General features: G+C 36.3%; 2 protein-coding genes across 5 annotated transcripts in view; one reads left to right on the top strand and one right to left on the bottom strand.

Moving 5' to 3' along the window:
• Positions 1-56: 56 nt before the first annotated feature.
• LOC106172755 (heat shock protein HSP 90-alpha) lies at positions 57-6,716 on the top strand. Its single transcript, XM_013553595.2, has 10 exons — positions 57-242; positions 553-769; positions 1,116-1,427; positions 1,716-1,924; positions 2,115-2,342; positions 2,871-3,227; positions 3,470-3,617; positions 4,794-5,062; positions 5,300-5,633; positions 5,909-6,716. The coding sequence occupies exons 2-10, from the start codon at positions 553-555 to the stop codon at positions 6,019-6,021; spliced, it is 2,187 nt and encodes a 728-aa protein (XP_013409049.2). The 5' UTR covers positions 57-242; the 3' UTR covers positions 6,022-6,716.
• Positions 6,717-6,867: 151 nt separating this feature from the next.
• Positions 6,868-20,590, bottom strand: part of LOC106172756 (WD repeat-containing protein 20) — an 18,269-nt gene continuing 4,546 nt past the window's right edge. Inside the window, exons 1-6 of one of the 4 annotated variants that reach the window (XM_013553596.2) lie at positions 20,289-20,569; positions 18,111-18,149; positions 17,356-17,538; positions 11,105-12,382; positions 9,582-9,646; positions 6,868-8,668 (exon numbers count right to left, since the gene is read on the bottom strand). In XM_013553596.2, the coding sequence (XP_013409050.1) occupies positions 9,587-9,646; positions 11,105-12,382; positions 17,356-17,538; positions 18,111-18,149; positions 20,289-20,537 (1,809 nt within the window). In that variant the 5' untranslated portion in view covers positions 20,538-20,569 and the 3' untranslated portion in view covers positions 6,868-8,668; positions 9,582-9,586. Of the gene's footprint in view, positions 8,669-9,581; positions 9,647-11,104; positions 12,383-17,355; positions 17,539-18,110; positions 18,150-20,288; positions 20,570-20,590 lie in introns of those variants that run through there. The other 3 variants (XM_013553597.2, XM_013553598.2, XM_087003797.1) reach the window with 3 other exon arrangements.

The raw sequence follows: 20,590 nt of genomic DNA, 5'->3' as shown, positions 1-20,590 counted from the left end.
TAAAACATATATTGTGCTCTTCAAAACCATTTGTCAAAAAGATGAGCAAATTTACAGCACTACTTTCGAGGCTATATAGCGGATGACGCTCATTGATTTTTCAATAGTTACGGCCCCTACCTCGTGCTCGTGCGGTCGACAAGAGAAGAAGTAGCGTTGTACTGTTCGTTCGTTAACGGTTCGTTTTACTAACACCAGTTATTACAATCGACTTTGATATATCAGATCTTCGCAACTCAAAGGTTAGTATTTTATTTAGTAATTAGCCCTCCTTTGCTGCAGTACTTTCTCATTTTCATAATGATTGAACTTTGCCGGCTTTACTTCGCAACACGTGCTTGGACATTTGGCCAACTAATCCTTTGTGAGGCGATGTTATTTTCTTCTTTGTTGTGTCCACTCAGCTACATTTTCTTAAATGTAAAATTAGAAAATACCCATTTCTCGTTAATGAATGATATATTAAGGACTGTTACATATGAGCACAAAAATCAGCACAATTTGATAATGAAACTAAAAGCGCAACTAAAAGTTTTTTCATTTGTTATTCAGATGCCCGAAGAAACACAGACTACTGCCCCAATGGAAGACGAAGGGGAAGCAGAAACTTTTGCCTTTCAGGCAGAAATAGCCCAGTTGATGAGTTTGATCATCAACACTTTTTACTCGAACAAAGAAATCTTCTTGAGAGAACTCATTTCCAACTCTTCTGATGCATTGGACAAAATTAGATACGAGTCACTCACTGATCCATCTAAGTTGGATTCTGGTAAGTATGATCAAATGGATAAACAAGCTCAAAAACAGGTGACAATACCAGTGAACAATGGGTGTTTTTTTATATTGATTTATTATCAGTATTATTTATTCATTTATTTGGTAAACAAGTGCTCTTCTTGCTGGGAAAAGGTTTGCACCGGGTAAATTTGATGTAAGGGCAAAGGTTTCATGGTAAAAGGTTCACTTTTCACAAAAAGATCCCCCCCCCCCCCCACCTTTTAAATTGGTAAGCTTTCATAGAGCCATACCACTTGGAACCCATACAAGCTTTACAAATTATTTTTATTCTTAGTATTTTACAAGTTATCTAAGTATATTCAATTATTTTTCCACAGGAAAGGAGCTTTACATTAAAATTGTCCCCAACAAGCACAACAATACTCTGACCATCATTGACACTGGTGTTGGAATGACCAAGGCTGACCTGGTCAACAACCTAGGAACCATTGCCAAGTCTGGAACCAAGGCTTTCATGGAGGCACTGCAGGCTGGTGCTGATATTTCTATGATTGGACAATTTGGTGTAGGTTTCTATTCCGCTTACCTCATTGCTGATCGCGTCCAGGTGACATCGAAACACAATGATGATGAGCAGTACATCTGGGAGTCCTCTGCTGGCGGCTCCTTCACAGTCAGGCAGGACCATGGTAAGTAGAGCTAAGTTGCTAGTGGAAATCGCATTTAGTTTACTAAAGAAGTTTTGCAGTAAATTTATAAATTACATACTATTTGAAAGATTTTTTTTTCTTGTTGCTCTTTGTATGATGAATTTTCGCACCTGATCGCAGTGATGCTTCATTTAAAAAAGCTCAACAGATCTGACCAAGGGCATCAGTTGAAGGGTATTAAAATGCAGTGAGAAAAATGTTTTCAAAGAGATCCAGTAGTCCAGTTGTTTTCGTCTTTTTGATCACAAGTATCCATTTCACATCCAGGTGAGCCTTTGGGTCGTGGCACAAAGATCGTCCTGTACCTAAAGGAGGACCAGTCTGAGTACATGGAGGAGAAACGCATAAAGGAAGTGGTGAAGAAGCACAGTCAGTTCATTGGATATCCCATTAAGCTGGTGGTGGAGAAGGAGAGAGACAGGGAAGTGTCTGATGATGAGGAGGAGGAAGAAGAGAAGAAAGAAGGAGAAGAGAAGGTAAAATTGTGTATGCTGGTTGTTACTTTCTTTTCACTTAAATCTAGGAAACAAAAATATATATGATGTATATTTATGTATATATTGTTATTATTATTTGTTATATATTTATTAAAATTTTAAATTTTATTTATTTATAATTATTGTGATAGAATGGTTGAAATATTAAAAATATTGGAATTGATTTCAGGATGAGGAGAAGCCCAAAGTAGAAGACATTGGCGAGGATGATGAAGATGAAGACAAAGAGAAGGATGGCAAGAAAAAGAAGAAAATTAAGGAAAAATATACAGAAGACGAGGAACTTAACAAGACCAAGCCCCTTTGGACACGTAATCCTGATGACATCACGCAAGAAGAGTATGGAGAGTTTTACAAGTCCTTAACTAATGACTGGGAGGACCACTTGGCAGTGAAGGTATACATTATGCTTTATTTCAGAGTGGTGTTGAGGACAACATGTAGCTAATATGGAATCTTTATTTTCCTGACAACATGTGGTTACTAAAACTGATAAATAAAACGTAATTTTTTGGGTTAGATCATCATCATCATCATTGCTCTTCGTCCCGCGTGGGACATAAGGCCACGAAGTTTTTGTGGTTTCTGTAACATTAATTTGAACCTGGAGGGTTGTTGGCCCCCCGCGGTAGGTTTTATGTCAGGGTTTTCCTTCCCATAGCCAGAGCCTCGTTAGCCTGGGCCCGCTAGGACCTAGTTTCCAGGGTGTACCACGGGGAGGAGAGATTGACTTGAGTGATCTACGGGTCACCGGCAAGCTACTTAAATTTCACCTTTCGCCCTTATGGACTAGCCGGCCTTAACAACACTGGATGTGAAGCCAAGCGCATGAACACCCCTGGGTTAGATACTGATGCGTTTTTCTTGTATTAGTTGAGATCATATTTTCTTGTTTTTTCATGAATTTCTGTTTTGTTTATTTCAGCACTTCTCAGTTGAAGGTCAGTTGGAATTTAGAGCACTGTTGTTTATTCCAAAGAGAGCTCCTTTTGATATGTTTGAAAACAAGAAGAAGCGCAACAACATCAAATTATACGTAAGGAGAGTGTTTATTATGGACAATTGTGAAGATCTCATCCCAGAATACCTGAACTTTATGAAAGGTGTGGTAGACTCTGAAGACTTGCCACTAAATATCTCTCGTGAAATGCTTCAACAGAGCAAGATTCTGAAAGTTATTCGTAAAAACTTGGTGAAGAAGTGCATTGAGCTGTTTGAGGAAATTGCAGAGGATGCTGACAACTTCAAGAAATTTTACGAACAGTTTTCCAAAAATCTGAAGGTGTGTATACTTGGGTGGAAAAAAACTAATGTAAAACAATTTCTTTCAGTGGAAGTTTTTTAGATGAAAATTTTGATAAATGATCCATCTTTTTCTTACAACTCTTATCTAAGTCTACAAATAGCATTTTTTGGAGTAGAATTTCATTTCCATTTGAGGTTTGTGCTTATTTTACTCAAATGTAAAGAATGTTAAACATTTTTATAATTATGGTTTTAAGAAATATTATATCTTTATTTTAGTTGGGTATCCATGAAGATAGCACAAATAGAAAGAAACTCTCAGAACTGCTGCGTTATTACTCCTCGCACTCTGGTGATGAGATGACTTCACTAAAGGATTACACTTCAAGGATGAAGGAGAACCAGAAAGTCATCTACTACATTACAGGTGAGTAGCTGGTCCAACATGGTTTCAGAGATGTAAATCTTAAACTTTCAGCTGATGAATCGGGTAAAAAAAAAGTCCTATATTCGTGAAGTGAATATGTTGCAAGAGATTCATTTTCCTGTCTTTATTTAAGATGAAACTATATAATGTCTTTTTCTGCATAAACTGAAAGACCCCCTTTGAACCAGACGTAGAGATGCAGGATTTGCTTTTTTCTTTTTTTTTTTTTAATTTAGTTCTACTCAAGGAATTAAACATTGGAGTGTCTAGCAGTCATTTCATTGTCCTGTTTAAGCAGAGAAAGTTCACCTTGGACCAATTAACTCCTGGCCCCCGTTTCACAAAAAAACTTAAGTCGGTCTCCCTGACTAAGAGCTTGGTTACCAACGTTATTAAGTCATTACATCACCAAGTCCTGTTTCACAAAGAATCTAAAAGGTCGCTTACGTCGTTTTTTTCTTAGCTGCTAGTCAATGATGTGTAGCCTCCTCGGGAGGAGACTTAAGTCGGCAAGCTCAACTAAAACTCGGTAAATGAGAGCATAAACAACAAAAATTTGGAAAGAACATAGCTCCTTCAAGATATTATGTCATAATATCCTTGAATAGCACTGACATTTATGGAATATTGAAATAAAAAATAAAGTGACACTTCACCTAGCCGATCGCGTGTTTGTTTATGTTTTTGACTGCTAGACGTCCGTCAGCAGCGTTCCACGACAACTTAATGTTTAACTGTTACTTTGAAGTTGTATCGAAGTTAAACTAATCAATAAAGTTCAAAAACAAACTTTGTTGAACTTCGTGTTTAGGCTGATTTTTATTGTTGACAAACAATCGTTCTCGGCCGAAAGAGGCCATGAAACATCATGTTTTGTGAAACTTTTGAAATTTTACACCTCCTTTTCTTGAAGAGTTTCTCATGCGCGTCGACTACGGTAAGCACGTCAAGCTAAGACGTTACATTCTTTGTGAAACACTCCTAGTCGACTGCAGTGTAGTCGACCTAGCTAGGTCACCCAGCCCGAGCTAGGCGACTACAGATTTAAGATTTTTTGTGAAACGGGGGGGCCTGCTTACCACTACCATATACATTGTTTTTTTTTTTTCCCCTCTCTCTTGCCAAAAAGCCAAGCATGTGTCCATTGATCTCAATTTGTAAATTTTTATCCTGCAGGAGAAAGCAAAGAAACGGTAGCAAACTCTGCATTTGTTGAGAGGCTGAGGAAACGTGGATACGAAGTGCTGTACATGGTGGATCCTATTGATGAGTACAGTGTCCAGCAGTTGAAGGAGTATGATGGCAAGAACCTGGTCTGTGTCACAAAGGAGGGACTGGAACTTCCAGAGGATGACGAAGAGAAGAAGAAATTTGAGGAACAGAAAGAGGCATTTGAACCACTTTGCAAGACCATGAAAGAGATCTTGGACAAGAAAGTGGAAAAGGTATAAATGAATGTGGCCTTATTTGGTAGACATACTTCTCAGATTCAAATGTTCAGTTTAACAGAGGTTAAGAAAACTTGCAAAATGATGACCATTTTTTCCCCAGCTTATCGATACATGACGATATCATGCTAATTTCTAGCCAGTATTCGTCTGATGCAAGTACCTAGAAAATTTTAAGGAATTTCCTCAAAATGGAGTTGGTATGGTTGTAATGTAGTTGTTGTTGTCTTATAGGTTGTAGTGTCAAATCGCCTGGTGTCTTCACCTTGCTGTATTGTCACCAGCCAGTATGGGTGGTCAGCCAACATGGAGCGTATCATGAAGGCGCAAGCCCTGCGCGACAACAGCACCATGGGATACATGGCTGCAAAGAAACACCTGGAAATCAACCCAGACCACGCCATCATCAAGAACCTGAAGGAGAAGGTGGCTGTAGACAAAAATGATAAATCTGTGAAGGATCTGGTCGTGTTGATGTTTGAGACAGCTCTATTGTCATCTGGGTTTACTCTGGAAGATCCCATGCACCATGCGAGCAGAATCCACAGGATGATCAAACTTGGTCTTGGTAAGTGTGTAAGGCAGTGCTTGATTTTTATATTTTGTGAGAGGGTTGCTTGTTAACAGAAGTAAGAAATCTCAAAAGCAGTCATTTGTAAACTCTTACATAAATCAATCTACTGGCAAAATGATTATCAATTTTTCCCCCATGGCATACCATATTTCTGGCATAGAAATGAGTGTGTAATTTGAATTAACCAATTAAATATGTCAGTTGGATAATTAAATCTCTTATAAGGTTTGCTGTATTAGATGATATTAAGTGTTTGTTTTATTCTTTAGGCATTGATGAGGATGACGCTGCAGAAACACCAGGCCCTGATGAGGAAATGCCACCTCTGGAAGGAGAGGGAGAAGGAGATGATGATGCCTCAAGGATGGAAGAGGTGGATTAAAAGTACAGACAGGGATTAAGGCACTTAACCCAATGGACAGTAGCAGAGAACTGTACATTATGCATATGGTCAACAGCTAATTGACAATCTCAATGTTTTTGTTGCAAATATTCCAAAGATTAAATGGTCATGATTTAGCCAGTTGACTGATAAAAAAATGGCTTGAGCATCTTTTGATTATCACAACAGAACTAGTGTTTACATGGATTGCATTCCAAGTGTTGCTGTTCATATTTGGACTCTGCTTATAAGACTACTTATATATACTTGTTCAAATTGTTACTGTTCACGTGTGTAAACCAACCATTATACTTTTTTTTTTTTTGTATAAAGCATTTTATATTATATGTCAGTACTTTTCAAATTGCTCTTTTTGAAGAAATTTGTAAATAAAGCATAAGAAATTAATTAATGTGCTATTGTTCCTTTGTAGTCTTCAGGTTAACGATGGGGCTTTTTATTTTGAGGGAGGGGAGGAGACTACAGTAATGGATCTCATTTAAATTTGGAAAAATTGTCAATTTCTCAGATAAGTAATTCTGGAATCATTAAAAATGTTTTTACTTACATTTTGGTGCTTTTTCTGTAAAGAATGGAGCTACTAGGTAATCTGCTTTTTCAATTGAGTTGCTACCATTCAATGGAAATTTCCTAACTTTATTGATTACTACAAAAATAAAGTGAAAATTTCTCAATTTTCTTGGTTGAAAGGATTGAGCCACTGCCGTGCACCAAATTAAAACATTAATTACTGTTGGTATGGTATATCCTGCCTTATTTTCTGTTGGTAAAGATACTGATACAGTAGTCAAAAAGTGAGACCAGTCTCAAGCAGAAAGAAAAACATCTGTTTGGCATGATTTTATTTAGATGTTCTAAGATGATCACATGAGCAGGAACTTCCCAGCTCTTCAATGATGAAAAGTAGATCTTTACATTATTTACAACTGGAATTTGTTTTTTACCGACAACTTTGTGTTGGGCAAGTTGCCAGCTGTTAAATCACAATGCTGCTCATGTTAAAATGCTAATTAACGTGACTAATTATAGGAAACTGTATAGAAAATAGCTCAAACACCGACAGATTGAAACAAAAAAATTGACCTTCAAATATTCTCATCAATCTTACATGCAATAAATGCTTTGTTATGCATTTTCCCTGAAAACATTCAAACCGTTAAATTACTTAAAATCCTCCATTGATATATTTATCATAGTAAATAAAATATGCAAAATGGAGCTTAAAATTTCAACAACACACTCTGGCCTCTACTTGATCTAATATGACACATGATCATTTGACGAAACTTATGCTGTTAACATGAAAAGAAGGCTCGCATACGCACTACATCAAATAAAGCTGCTGGTTGCAGAGACAAAGTCTACAAGATGGCTGTATCACCTTCAGAAAAAAATCTTAGAAAAACTTCATTACACTTCAAAATACCATAAGTTCTACATAGGACAATGTTTTAATATCAAACAGAGCATTAAGAACCCTAATATTTAAGGTCCTGGAATCTTTCCCCAGACCAGTTACACTCCCCATGGCTTTCTTTACAGAACATGATGTGTGGTAGACTGAATACCTAAATTGAACATAAACAAATTACATATGGATTGTCTGGTATCTTGAAAAGATCAATTATATGTTACATATAAAAAATTAATATATAACTTTTTTTAATTTGCTCAAATTTGTATTATCAAATCACATGAATAGGGAAATAAACACATAATCATAACATGCAACTTGTTTGCATAAAATAAAACCTGTAAGTCCTTCCGACTTGACTTTAACTACTCTCCCCAAACTTTTAAACCATGACCTTTGCTGTAAACATATGCTCTGAAATTATTACACAAAACAACTAATAGACCCCAACATAACAGAAATCTTACCACTACACCTTTTATTACATACCTTTATTCCCAATTCTTCATAGACTAGCAAAATAAGTGATATTCAAGCAATCTCACTTTGAATTATAAGACTGAAATGGCTGACTGTGTTATGGTAAGAATGATATCCAGGAAGTTTCCATCACACAAGAATGTTTAAAGACATTTATCAGTCTTTAAGCTGGGAACAAGCGAGTCTTTTGGGTCAAAATGAGACAGTGAAGTCTCTTAATCAAAATGTGGAATTTGGAACTGAAATATCAATACCATGAAATACCAGTGAACAACAGCTCATGGACAGGCCTGCTGAAACGTGGGGTAATCAGCGTTATGCTACTGAAGAAATGACATGTACTGGGAATAGCTGTCTGCCATATACTGCCACCACATGTTCACCACCATATCGTGCACTGGGGAATAGCTGTCTGCCATATACTGCATCCAGTTCACCACCATATCACACAACAGGGAATAGCTGTCAGCCATAAACTGCGTCCACTTCACCACTAGATCATGAACTGAACATTGCAGTTTGCAACAGTGTGCCTCCTCTATACCACAATGCCAAGAACCGATTATTGCCGATTGCGACAAGTTCACCACAACACCAGGAACAGGGGATAGCTGTCTGCCACATACTTTCACCAGTGCAGAAAGAACTAAGGAAGTAACTGTCTCAGGCCATTCTCTCTTGTTGTCATGAATCTGGTTCATTCTCTTGGTTCAAACTATCTGAAGCTTGCATCTGAAATTAAACAAATGCATCAAAATAAAATCATCATATCAAAATATGTTTCTAAGCGTGTCTCTAGTTTTTAAAGCAAGAAATGGAATTGATAATAGGATTACAAATGTTAAAAAAAAACTTTCCCTATTTATCAGTTGAAAATGCTTTGAAAAATAATGCATGGACTTTCCGCATAAAAATAAAAACTGAATCACAACTGGGAATCACTGATTAAGAGATATCATCACATCCAAAAAAAAATTCAAGCTCAAGCAAAATAGCCCTCATATATAGCAAGATTTGTTACAGAACAGTAACTGCTGAAAAACCAATTGACTGACTGATGTTTGGAGCACTAGAATCTCTACAACCTTATTCAGAATCAATACAAATAAGTCAGGCAGACACACACTCCACACAGAGCGATCCCTACCACATAGTTAACATGAAACATAACTGCCATTTTGTAGGGATTAGTTCTCCAATATTACAATTATAAGAAATATGCAAAAATTTGGAACACATAATAGAATTTTTCCAATAAATCCCCTATTTTCATGAGCCTAATGATCTTGATTAAGGTAAAAATACACAAAAGAATTTGGGTTCTATCTGGGGTCTTTTCCAAGCTTGTGGCGTGGGAACAATATTAATAACACCTTAATAAGTTATCGCTCCTTTACATATCCAATCTTAATCCAACTGGTTGCTGCACAATAACACTTGACAAATTACACCAGCCCCATTCAGCCAATGGAGAGAACCTGCTTCAGCCCCTAAGCGAGAAAGAACAGACCACCAAGCAGGGGCAAGTGCATGCCATAGAAAGGAGTGCAGTTAGGGCAGACTGGGTACCAACACAAAGATTCAGAAACAACAAAATTCAAAGCACAGCTATAAGCAGCAGACCACCCCAGAAGGCTAACAGTACCTTCTCTAGACCACTGTTCCCCCAGCTGAGGCCCGTGGTAAGGCAGATGTATGTTGAGGCATGGCCTGGAAGTACAATAAAACTGTTTACAGCATGCTGCAGAGATGGGACCAGCATCAGAGTGTTCACACATGGTGGTGGTGGAAACCTCACATGAGAGCCAGCATAGATGTATTTCACTTTATTTAGTTATGTGATAAAAATTAAAATTCAGACTTTTGGTCCTCTGATGAAATCCATTCCTCTCAGAATATTTTATGAATACTCCCTCAAATAGGATCATCTTAAATTTTCCTATTTTTATTGCCACTGTAATATGTTTACTATTCTCTTGTTAACTAGTATCATAACTTGTCTACTGAATGCCATACACTGTACCAGGTAATCAAACAGAACTGAATGATAACATGTAATTACTGAAGACCAACAACACAAAACCAATATCTTGGAAAAACAACAGAAACACTTAATTCCAGGATAGGATGAAAATTAGTTTTGAAACCTGAGAATTCAAACCATTCAAATAACACTGTTATCAAATGGGTTCCCACAAAAATATTTCCTGTTGCAAAATTCTACCTATGGCATCTTTTCAAATCAACAAAACAAGAGTACTTGTCCTGATTACACTTTTACAAAGCTTACTATACGCAAACATACATACAAGGAAATCATGAAAGTTGACACTCTCACATTTTCTTTTTTTGCTATTTATCTATTTATTTATTTATTTATTTTAGGGGAGTTGGGCTAAATCACATCATCTAAAAGTAGTCCATCTTGGAGCACCCTTTTCCCCCAAACACACCCACCCTCAACACACAATTTCCATTTTTATTACTCACTATAAACAACAGAAATTATTCTCAGTCCAAGTTAGTAATATCAAAGAAAAGATTACCCCTTTGTACTACGCAATCCCAACAGCCATGTTAATAAACATTTGCATTCCAGCTACCATTTGCAACTGGTGAGTTTAGAGAAATAAAGCTATAATCTGAAGGATTCTAAGATCCTGCTACATCTTTGTTAAAAGAGAGATAAAAAATGAGAGAGAGAGAGAGAGAGAGGGTGGAAGGAGATAGAGTACACCAGACTGTCAAGCATGGAAAATGGGTTCCAAATTCTTCAAACTGTACATTTTTTCAGGATCTATAATTAGCTATAATTATCAAAATTTGATATCCATGTTCTGATCTGGTGTTCATTGTCCATGCAGAAAATAGAGGGCATAAGTAATAAAATGATGTATTAATGTATTTCAGTTTTCTTTTTGTGTGACAACTATTCAATGCTTTAACTGATGGTGACTGGGTAAGGGAGGACAGAGGAAAAGTGAAAAGAGGAAGACTTCCTTTCTGCAAATATCTGCAATTTCAACCCCCTCTGTCACCATAGCAGTTATGATTTAGAAGTATTCTGATATGCATCAGAGTCACAGTTTTAATGTATATGAAGTGCATTTGTAAGGTGGTGGATTAGAGAAATGTGTGTTATACAGATGGTACCATGACCTATCTTACCACTTTGCCTGGCCGTGCCCAGGTATACACACAACCTTCCTGACATGCAGTCACAAGGCATTCCTCTCGGAATCCCACTGAAGTCAATCTTTCATGAGCAACTTTTTTACACACTAGTGGCTCCAATAGTGGCACCTCATCCAGTCTTGGACATGCAGGTGTCCCCAGCAGTTTCACAGACTCGTCCACAGGGCGGACATGATTAGCTTTGAGAAGCCCAACTTTATCTACACTCCGCCCTGCCAAGCTAAAATTCCTTTTATGTTCCTTCTTATCATGATGTGTTTCTTTATCTTTCCTATCACCCAGAGTTAATGTCGCAAACTTTTGTGTTAGATTTGTTGTTGCTGATGGGTGTATGTTCCCGTCCATTAGTGGTGTATTGGGTAAGGAGTTAGTAGTCAGGTATGCAGACCCCACACTGTTGGCCTTATTTGCATGTGGATTGATTGCATTGCTCGAAGCATTCTGGGACATGTGCGTCCCCGAACGATTTCTGCCTATTGGCTGTCTTAAAATGTCCTCAGTTAGGTCCCATAAACACAGATAAGTGTCTTGTCCTACAGATCCAAACCTGTAAGATATCAGGTTGTTCTGTATTGAACGACTGTCTGTAGAATTTCTGTTTGATCCTTTGGAAGCAGATGACCTTAAGGAATCACGTAATGTTTCTCGTAATATGCTGTGATTGCTCTTAGCAACATGCTGCATAAAGTCTTCATCACTGCCACTGAAGTCAAAACTGTCATGTTCTGTACTGCTGGTGTGGGGATCAAACGCCACATCATTAACCCAAGATTTGTGCCCCCTTCCACGACACACCACCCGGTGGTCAATGAATGACCACACTGTAACCAGGTCATCCTCACCTCCCGTTACTATGTACTTCCCATCAGGTGACCAGCACACGCAGAGAAGGCCTCCAAAGTAACTTTTCATTGTTCCTACGAGCTCCATAGAGTCGTAGTTGAACACCCGTAAATAGCCGTCCTGGCCCACAACGGCCAGGTATTTAGCACATGGAGAGAAAGCAAATGCATTTATTGCACCTTCGCCCACGATCCACCTGTACAGTGGGTTACGAGTACTTTTGGTTTTACATGTGTGTACACTGAACCCGTCCCCTGGCTTGAATACCTGGTAGTGGGGGGTGGTAGTACCACAGGGGAGTTCATCTTTGTACACATACATCTGTCCGCTTTGGTGAGCAACGAGGAACTGATTGGGAGAACCTGGAATCCACTTGATACATGTCACTTTGGATTTGTCCACCAGCCTCTGAAAATTGATTTATAACACCAATTAATGACGTGATTAACATTTATAATATGGTATAAGCAATTCATCTGGCACACACGATTATTTCAATAACCATAAGGTATACAAAAGTTATAAAATTCTTCTCAACTAGCTTGCTCTAAATACAGAGGCAGGACTGACTTTGAATCAAGTTTGTCCAATATTCCAAAATATACCTCATTTGCACACTGCTTTTCTTTTGTCCTTGTTTACATGCCCAAAATAATATTTATTAAATATAAAAGTATAATTATCAAAATTCCTGTGTCCTACACAAATCTGCATCTTAATGATACTTAGCAATACAAACATGCAATAAAACAAAAAACAATAAATCTTCTTGCATGATTCAACAAACACATAAATAATATACCTGTGCTTCATATATGTCTGGATACATTATTACCCACATTTGTTAGTGGCTTAGTTCAACAGTGCAATTTGATAAAAATGTCTGCATAATTTCCAGTTGTATTATACTCTTTTTTTGTATACAATACCACTGATCAAATTATCTGTGAAGCTGAGCAGAAGGGAATGGAAAGAAGCCATACATGTACACCTAGCGCCCATGTCTGTAGTAACACCACTCTGCTGTGAAATAATGACAAAAATATGCTCTTGTCAAAACAACTCTCACATTATTCAATATGTACAGAAGACTATGTGCAGAATAATCAAAGTAAATATGCCATCTACCCAACTGTGTATACTATTCACACTTGTCCCCATTCAGTGTGTATTGATTCTGACAATGACCTGAGCATGGGAACAAGGAACCCAATGGGATATATATTTCCTGCCTATGATTGCCTTCCTATAATGCAGCAGCTTGGAGTTTATTTTTAATACCTGCCCGCAAAATGCTATCTGTGACTTTTTTTAATTGCATGAGTTGATTGAGAAATAAGAATGAAATGTTCTTATTGGACAAAAACTTATTGGCCCTACTGATAAATAGTTTAAGACTGGGTTCCCACTGATTTAGATTGATCCATCTGGTTCAACCTAACCCCCTGGGGGTTCACGCTAAATTGTCAGCTTCAGAGAGCCAAGTGTGCACAAAAGTTAATTACCCCCTACAGCTTTGAGTAGGCGGGACAGATATTTAAGCCGGTTAAGCTGACAGCAATCTAGTGGGATAAATCGATCTAAATATCTGTGGGAATGATCTCTAAGGTATACTATCTGCATTTGTCCAACATCATATCCCTTATGTCTACATGTCCTATACACATGTTCAATTTCATGCAAACATATTTAACTTTTCTAATCCAGACCTTAAAAATTATAAAACCCATCAAACACAACTATCTGATGACCATAGTTCTTTTGAAATGTACAGGATGACATAATCTAAGACCCCATTTCCAAACTTCGATCGATCATACAGGATCGATCCATCTCCAAGGGGTTTCTCGCTTTTAGTTGTAGCTGCTTAGATGTCTGGCATGCCTACTGAAGCTGCTTAACCATAGTCAATTACCACTTTACACCTTCAGTCAGCATGCCGCTTAAACTGAAAACAATTTAGCAAGAAACCAAATGAAGATGAATCAATCCTGTTAGATCGATCTAGGTACGGGAATGGAGTCTAAATGACAAGCCAGTCATTTAGAACCAACTTATGTAAACAAATGGTGTAAAACATCGAATCCATGTGTAGTAATGGTTATAACAACTGATCACGAGTAGGAGAAAACTGTTTATTTTTGAGGAAAATTTGAAATCTAGGATAGGATACGTGTACATTGTATATAGGGGCAAATATGATATAACACACTTACGCTACTTGGCTATCAAAATGTTGAATGCTGGTTGGGTTCACTTGGTTATTACAGCATTATACTGGCTATAATTATTTCCATAAAGTTCTCAATCTTCTCAGCCTCTGATTTCCAAGTAAATCAAAGAACAGTCTGCTATTTTATTTTAGACTTGTTAAATATTCAGTTCTAAAAATTGGCTCCATATTTTTCATTATTCTTTGACTGAGCTTATCATTATTGTCAAAAAATGTGAATATCAATTCATGTAAACTGAAACAAAGCTCTGATGAAACACAAGTCAATTCTCAAACTTCCCACAAGCACTGGTGTCTGACGTTTCCATCACAACATAACTGTAAAAAAATGAAGACAGTTTAAGTAAAATCATAATATAACTTTGCATGATAATAATGACAAGAGATTTATTGCAAATGTCACCTCTTTGGCCTATTCCTTTGGGCATAAAAGCTGTCCTTGAAATCCGCCATTGTACAATCTATCTAACCAGTGACAAAACTTTATGCTACGGAGTCCATAATTTATCATGTCCCATGGAGTGGCATTATTCAACTAGGCAGATAGTGGTGGCCCTTTAGGACTTTTAAATGCATGATGAATGCAACTGTGCTGGCTGCCTGTGTGACTTTTCAACAGATGAATTTCTTCTACTGACAACGCATCCCTTTTTATGAAGATTTCTCCCATGTGATGAGACAAAAGTGTTTGAGTAGCATGACTCTGCATAACAACTAAGTCAATAAGAGCAATGAAACAACACAGACACTGAATGCAACTAGGCAGCTCTTTAGTCCATGTATGCTCACCAACATCTTGATCTTTCTCATTCTGCCAGACAAAGCTGAAGTACACTTGCATAGTTAAATAACAACCAAACAAGTCCAGCAGATAAACAGCAAAAATGATTTTTTTTCCTTTTTTTTTTTTTTTTTTGGATTTACAGAAAAAAAAGTTTTTTTTTTTTTTTAAAGACTGGTGGCAATAAGTATGGAAGCTGTATTATTTTCCAAATAGTTTTTTTTTCCTTTGATAACTACATGCTCAGTTATGTTTCCCATTCTTGGCAAGATGATAAGCAGAGTACTCCAAACTACCAACACAGACTTGCAGGAAAAAATATGGTCATAAGAAACAATAAAGGCATAAACCCACTTTGCACCATCTGGTTTGATGTGAAAAGCAATCACCTAAACATTTACTTGATGCATTTGCACCATCTAGATTTAAATTTTACAAGCATTTATGATCCTGACATTTAACAGAATCATCCCATTATTTCATATGAGGGCCATTCCACAGAGTATTTTCTGTGACCAAGCTGAGGCTTGATTGTTATAAAGACGACAACTAAATGAGGTAAAGTCTTTGAAGCTATTTAATGCTGTATTCAGTTGCTAAGTTGGACACTAAACCGTAACCATTTGAAAAAGCTGAACCACAGTCCTGGGGAAAGTCCTCTTTTAAAGTATTGGCATTTTCTCTCGCTTCAACTGTGGCAAGTGAAAACCCAAGCATTTATGTGTTGCTTTTGATTAAAAGTATCCATCACAGCCGGGGGTTTCTCCAGGATTTGGGGTACAGGGAGCCCAAAATATCATTCTGTAATTTCTGTAAACCATCCTGCCGTCTTTGGAAATATAGGTTTATATATTTGGACAAACAAGTTTTGACACCTTAGGTATTAAAATTGGCTTAAAATTTTTAGTAGATTCCCACATTTTTAACATAACAATTAGCCAGATTTATTGCTCCATTATTCTGAAAGTGGTGAATTCCAGCGAGCTATGGTAGTGTGACAGTATTTTCTGTGACCAAGCAGAGGCTTGATTGTTATAAAGAGTGACAGGGAGGAAGGTTTTGTCCATGACCTAGATTTTAAGAATAACCAACCACATACAATGAAACCACCAGAGGTGTAAAATGTGAGGTTCTATTTAGACTTCCATTACATAAGTTGGACTCAAATACCTCTTTGTAACATGCTTACAATTTTTTACCCTTAAGTATATATATATATTATATTACATTTTATATATATATATATATATAAAATGAAAATAAAAAAAACTATACAGCTGCTAATATAATGACATCAAAAACAAAAACACTGCAACAAAAATACCTTTGGCAATTATAGAGGAACACATAAATACATGTAAGTTATATGAAAGGAAACTGCTTTTTTACCACACAAAACAAATCAGCTAATTTGATGTAAAACAGAACTTTAGTTGGTTACTTGTGGGGTAAAAATCAAGATACATGCTGATTTTTGAAAGGAATATGTCTTTTTGTACAACAAATTCATAACACAATAACACAGAGGTAAATAATCCATTTTTTTATGTAAAAGAAGTAAGTTAAATGCTTTCTCATGTTAAATAACCATTAAGGAGTTGTAACAGTATTGGTGAATTGTTGATGGGTAACAATAATAAACTTTGTCAATTTTTTTTATATCTTTTTCATCCTTTTATTCTGACTTTTTTAAAAATATTTATTTTCACATATTTCTGCTAATGGAACAGATCATGTTTGAGCTCTCTTTTGCCATTATGAGCATCAGTGTGTGTGATCTAACACCCCAGTATTCTAACAACTAATCCTGTTGACATGCTTTAAACATCACAAATTTACACAGTCAATCATTTGGAAACTTGGGTCAATTTGAGACCACAAACTTAAATCTTAATTTATTTTCACATGGGGTTAAAAACAGGGACAGATAGAATGACCAGTAATAATTCAGATCAGCTTAAACAGCTTTTGATCGACCACAATTTGAGGGAGGGTGTACTGATAACCAATTAAACTCATAATATCTATATGCTTATTATGAGATAATATAATATAATATAATTTAGTTTACTATATATACACCAAATATGTGCATCAACAAACTGGTACCTTGGACTACTATGCTGAAAATTACCCCCCTCCCCCATGCATGTCCTGAGAAAAAAGGTTTATTTCTTCCCAGTTTTCAAACTTGACAAACTCAATGCCATCCATGAGCTAAAATATTAATTTGTGTACTCTGCCAAATCCCCTACATAATAAAAGCAAATCAACATGCTACATTAGATAACTTTTGTAATGGTACGATGGTACAACTGCACAATTCCCAGAAAGTATTAAATGATTTTCCACTAAGTGCCATCTTACCTCTTCATTATATAGCTTGGCCCCATCTTTTCTGATGGGATCAATGAGTTGCACTTGGCCCATGGTAAAGCCCACTAGCAGCAGGACACCCTCTCCAGATGCAGTGAACATGTTGAAGTCATGGCAAGTTGGGAATGTCCCTTTGTATACCCTCTTGTCGATAGGCTTTGTTAGATCAGCAGCCTAAAAAAGAGATAGCTGTGTTAAGAATTTTAAGTGGATTAGACAATGGTATACAGATAAAAAAAAGGTCCACCAAGTTATTATGAAACCATTTTTTTTCAGAAGAACACCTGTGTAAATGTAAATATCACATCAAACTGTAATAGTGTCTGTGCTAAAGGGATTCCCAGTTATGTTATAAAACTTCAACACGGAAAACTCTCTCATAGGCACCTAAGATCAGTTATCCAGAAATGAGCTGCATGACAGTTAATAACTTTCTAATTCACAGGACAATAACATCAAAGGTTCAAACCTATCTAGTGTTCAGCATGAAAATAAGTGGCTCTGACTGAAACTTTCAAAGCATACAGATTTCCTTCACTACATATGTAACAGCTCCTCTCTCTGCAATGTTTAAGCTTTCAGGAAAAAACGACACTTATAATACCATGTTACAACAACATCAAGGAAAGCAAGCACTAAATATTAACACATTAATTTGAAATTTTATGATACACACATCTGCTCAAAATATCATCTGTTACATAATAGTTCAGAAAACTGCATGACAACAGTCAGACACCACTTACCATGTCTTGTGTGCCTTGATAGTCGTAATTGCATATAGACTGTGAAAGAAAAGGATAGAACTATAGAGGATTGAAAGTAAAACACTTCAATTATTAAGTTTTGTGTATAAGAATTGAAGTGTCCCACAGATAAAAAATTACTCTATCACTTAGAAATGAATCCTGTGGCAACCTCCTGTAACAATTATGTTATCTTTTAAATTAACCTGAATAATAACATGTAAACCTGTACTTTTTTTAACATTCAGAAACTTGCATCCCAGGACCCAAGAAGTAAACTACAAATACAGAAAATCTTTCTAAGGCAACGAGTAGGAAATTAAAGAAAAGCATATGTTATCAATCTCTAAATACTCTTTTAATACCTTTAAACCAAGCCTGCCTTAAAATTGTTAAATAAAAAAGTTTGAACAATAATTCTAACATGGCTCTAAAAAAAGTGAACCAGCGCTTTTCCATAACAAATAAATAAATAAATAATAAAAAATAATAATAATGCTTGAAAATCTTCTGACATTCATTAAGTATGTGTTAGAAGCCATAAACTTTAATTGTTTCTTTCAGTGATCCTGGCACAGTACATTTTGAAAAATTCATATCCCAAAAATTAATCTGTATTTTTCATATAAAAAGCAATAATTAAATAAAAAGACCTGAAGAGACGGGGGTAGCACTAGCATTTTTTTTTTTTTTTTTTTTTGCTTAGCCAGTTCATTGCTTTTTCATCTCTTTTTCTCCAAATGGCTTAAATTTGACTAAAACAAGTCAAATCAAAACCATTTTGTTTAGCCATTTTTAGTCAGTTTCAGCATTTGGCTTAATTGGGAAATGTTAATGCTGCTACAGAGAGAGATGTAGGAAGCTTAATCAAATCTGATAGGGAGTTGATATCTGCACCATCTACCAGTATACCAGTTATAAGGTAGATAACAAATTATATACTTAATGAAACCCTCAACTACCCTGTCATTTTCAAATATGGCAATAACACTACTGTAACTACCCATTCAGTAGCTCTCACATAATTTTAACTTATATCTAACTTAATTTAAAAGAAGAATCTAGTTTTTTTTTTCATTCATTATATATGTTTTGGTGGGTAGAACACCTACATCTAAATCAGCATTTCACATATCATTTTCTAATTCATTTTCATGCTTCTTTAAAAATATCAACAGTGTGCCTGGGTCACAACTGAAACCATAAAGATAAGATGAGCACTATATATATATGCTGTATTGTCAATGGTGACAATGATGGATGCAAGTATTTGGTACAGGAAGAGCCAAATAATCAGGCTGTACAATAACAATGGATAGAATGATAAAGAAATAAAAATATTTTATTCAGTGGCAAAACCATTTGGGCTTTTAGCAGAGTGCAAAAACAAAAATGAATTATGAATGCCTAGGGAAAGTTGAGAGGTTCTACATCAAAATGGAGGCAAAAATTGAAAATAGTTCTCACTTAAAGATGCATACAAAGCTGGTAGGCATGTTAAATTATTGCCACTAAGCTGACAAATGCTACCATATAGCCAGAAAATGGTACAACTTAGACAACAAACACAGGGTTTTGCATTATAACTGCCAGAAAACTGTATTTAAACATGTATTTTCTACTTAATTTCAGTGCTATAAATAACCCTCAGTCATTTTCACAAGCTCTCATTTGACTAATTATGCTACTGTAGTTATGCAACATATGTTTCAATGTTATTTGGCAGACTTTAACAAACTGAAGGGATGGATAAGTTAGTAAGACTAGATTATGAAAAGAAATTTGAAGAAGGCGCAGTTTTTAAGCTTTTTATTTGGTTGACAGATTGAATGATTTGGTTTATTCTTTGGAATGTGGACTTTATTTGAATTGTGTAAGAAACTAGCAGAAGCGATTATACCTTTTACATGGTATCTATGCTCAATTTGAAAGTACCTTCAATCTTGACAATCACACTTCAGCAAGAAAATATAAAAAGGAGGCTGTTATCTAAACTATAGCTAGCAGACTAGCATGATCCATCTATCCAAATGTTTGTTGTACTGTAGGAGGTGGGCAAATAGTCTTATTATTACATTATGAAACTGGTATTCAATTTAAAAATAGCCTATAACAATACGCTATACCCCACGTGTTTTCAGTGTTATTTAAAGCTTCGTCAGTTCCCCTACAGCTCACCTTCCGTATCCCTTTATACGTGTAAACATACAGTTCTCTCCCGTGATTGAAACAGATCTTGTCTCCGATTCCTGATTGGTCATTTAGATTAATAAATGACGTCTTGACAGGTGTATTTACTTGACCATTGTATGCCACTCTATTTGGACGAGAGTATTCAGATAAGGGCATTAACTTGTAGGTCCCTTCTCTCGTGACAAACTGTGTTTTCACTTCGTCTCTGCCCCCACCCTCGCTCTGGGCAGCCATGTTGGATTGATCTCTCTAAAGCCCGGATGTATGCAACTGCGCGTGTCATATAC

Source organism: Lingula anatina, chromosome 2 (assembly GCF_051362555.1).
Source record: "Lingula anatina isolate TDL-2025a chromosome 2, LinAna3.0, whole genome shotgun sequence".
In the NCBI taxonomy this organism is placed as follows: Eukaryota; Metazoa; Brachiopoda; class Lingulata; order Lingulida; family Lingulidae; genus Lingula; species Lingula anatina.
The sequence above is the reverse complement of the archived record's forward strand: the minus strand, read 5'-3'. Positions and strand labels throughout refer to the sequence as shown.

Bases quoted from the DNA above. Each gene is read 5' to 3' on its own strand.
- LOC106172755 (XM_013553595.2), top strand. From the start codon at position 553: ATGCCCGAAGAAACACAGACTACTGCCCCAATGGAAGACGAAGGGGAA. The intron at 1,925-2,114 runs GTAAAATTGTGT...AATTGATTTCAG, and splicing joins AGAAAGAAGGAGAAGAGAAG to GATGAGGAGAAGCCCAAAGT. The intron at 2,343-2,870 runs GTATACATTATG...TGTTTATTTCAG, and splicing joins AGGACCACTTGGCAGTGAAG to CACTTCTCAGTTGAAGGTCA.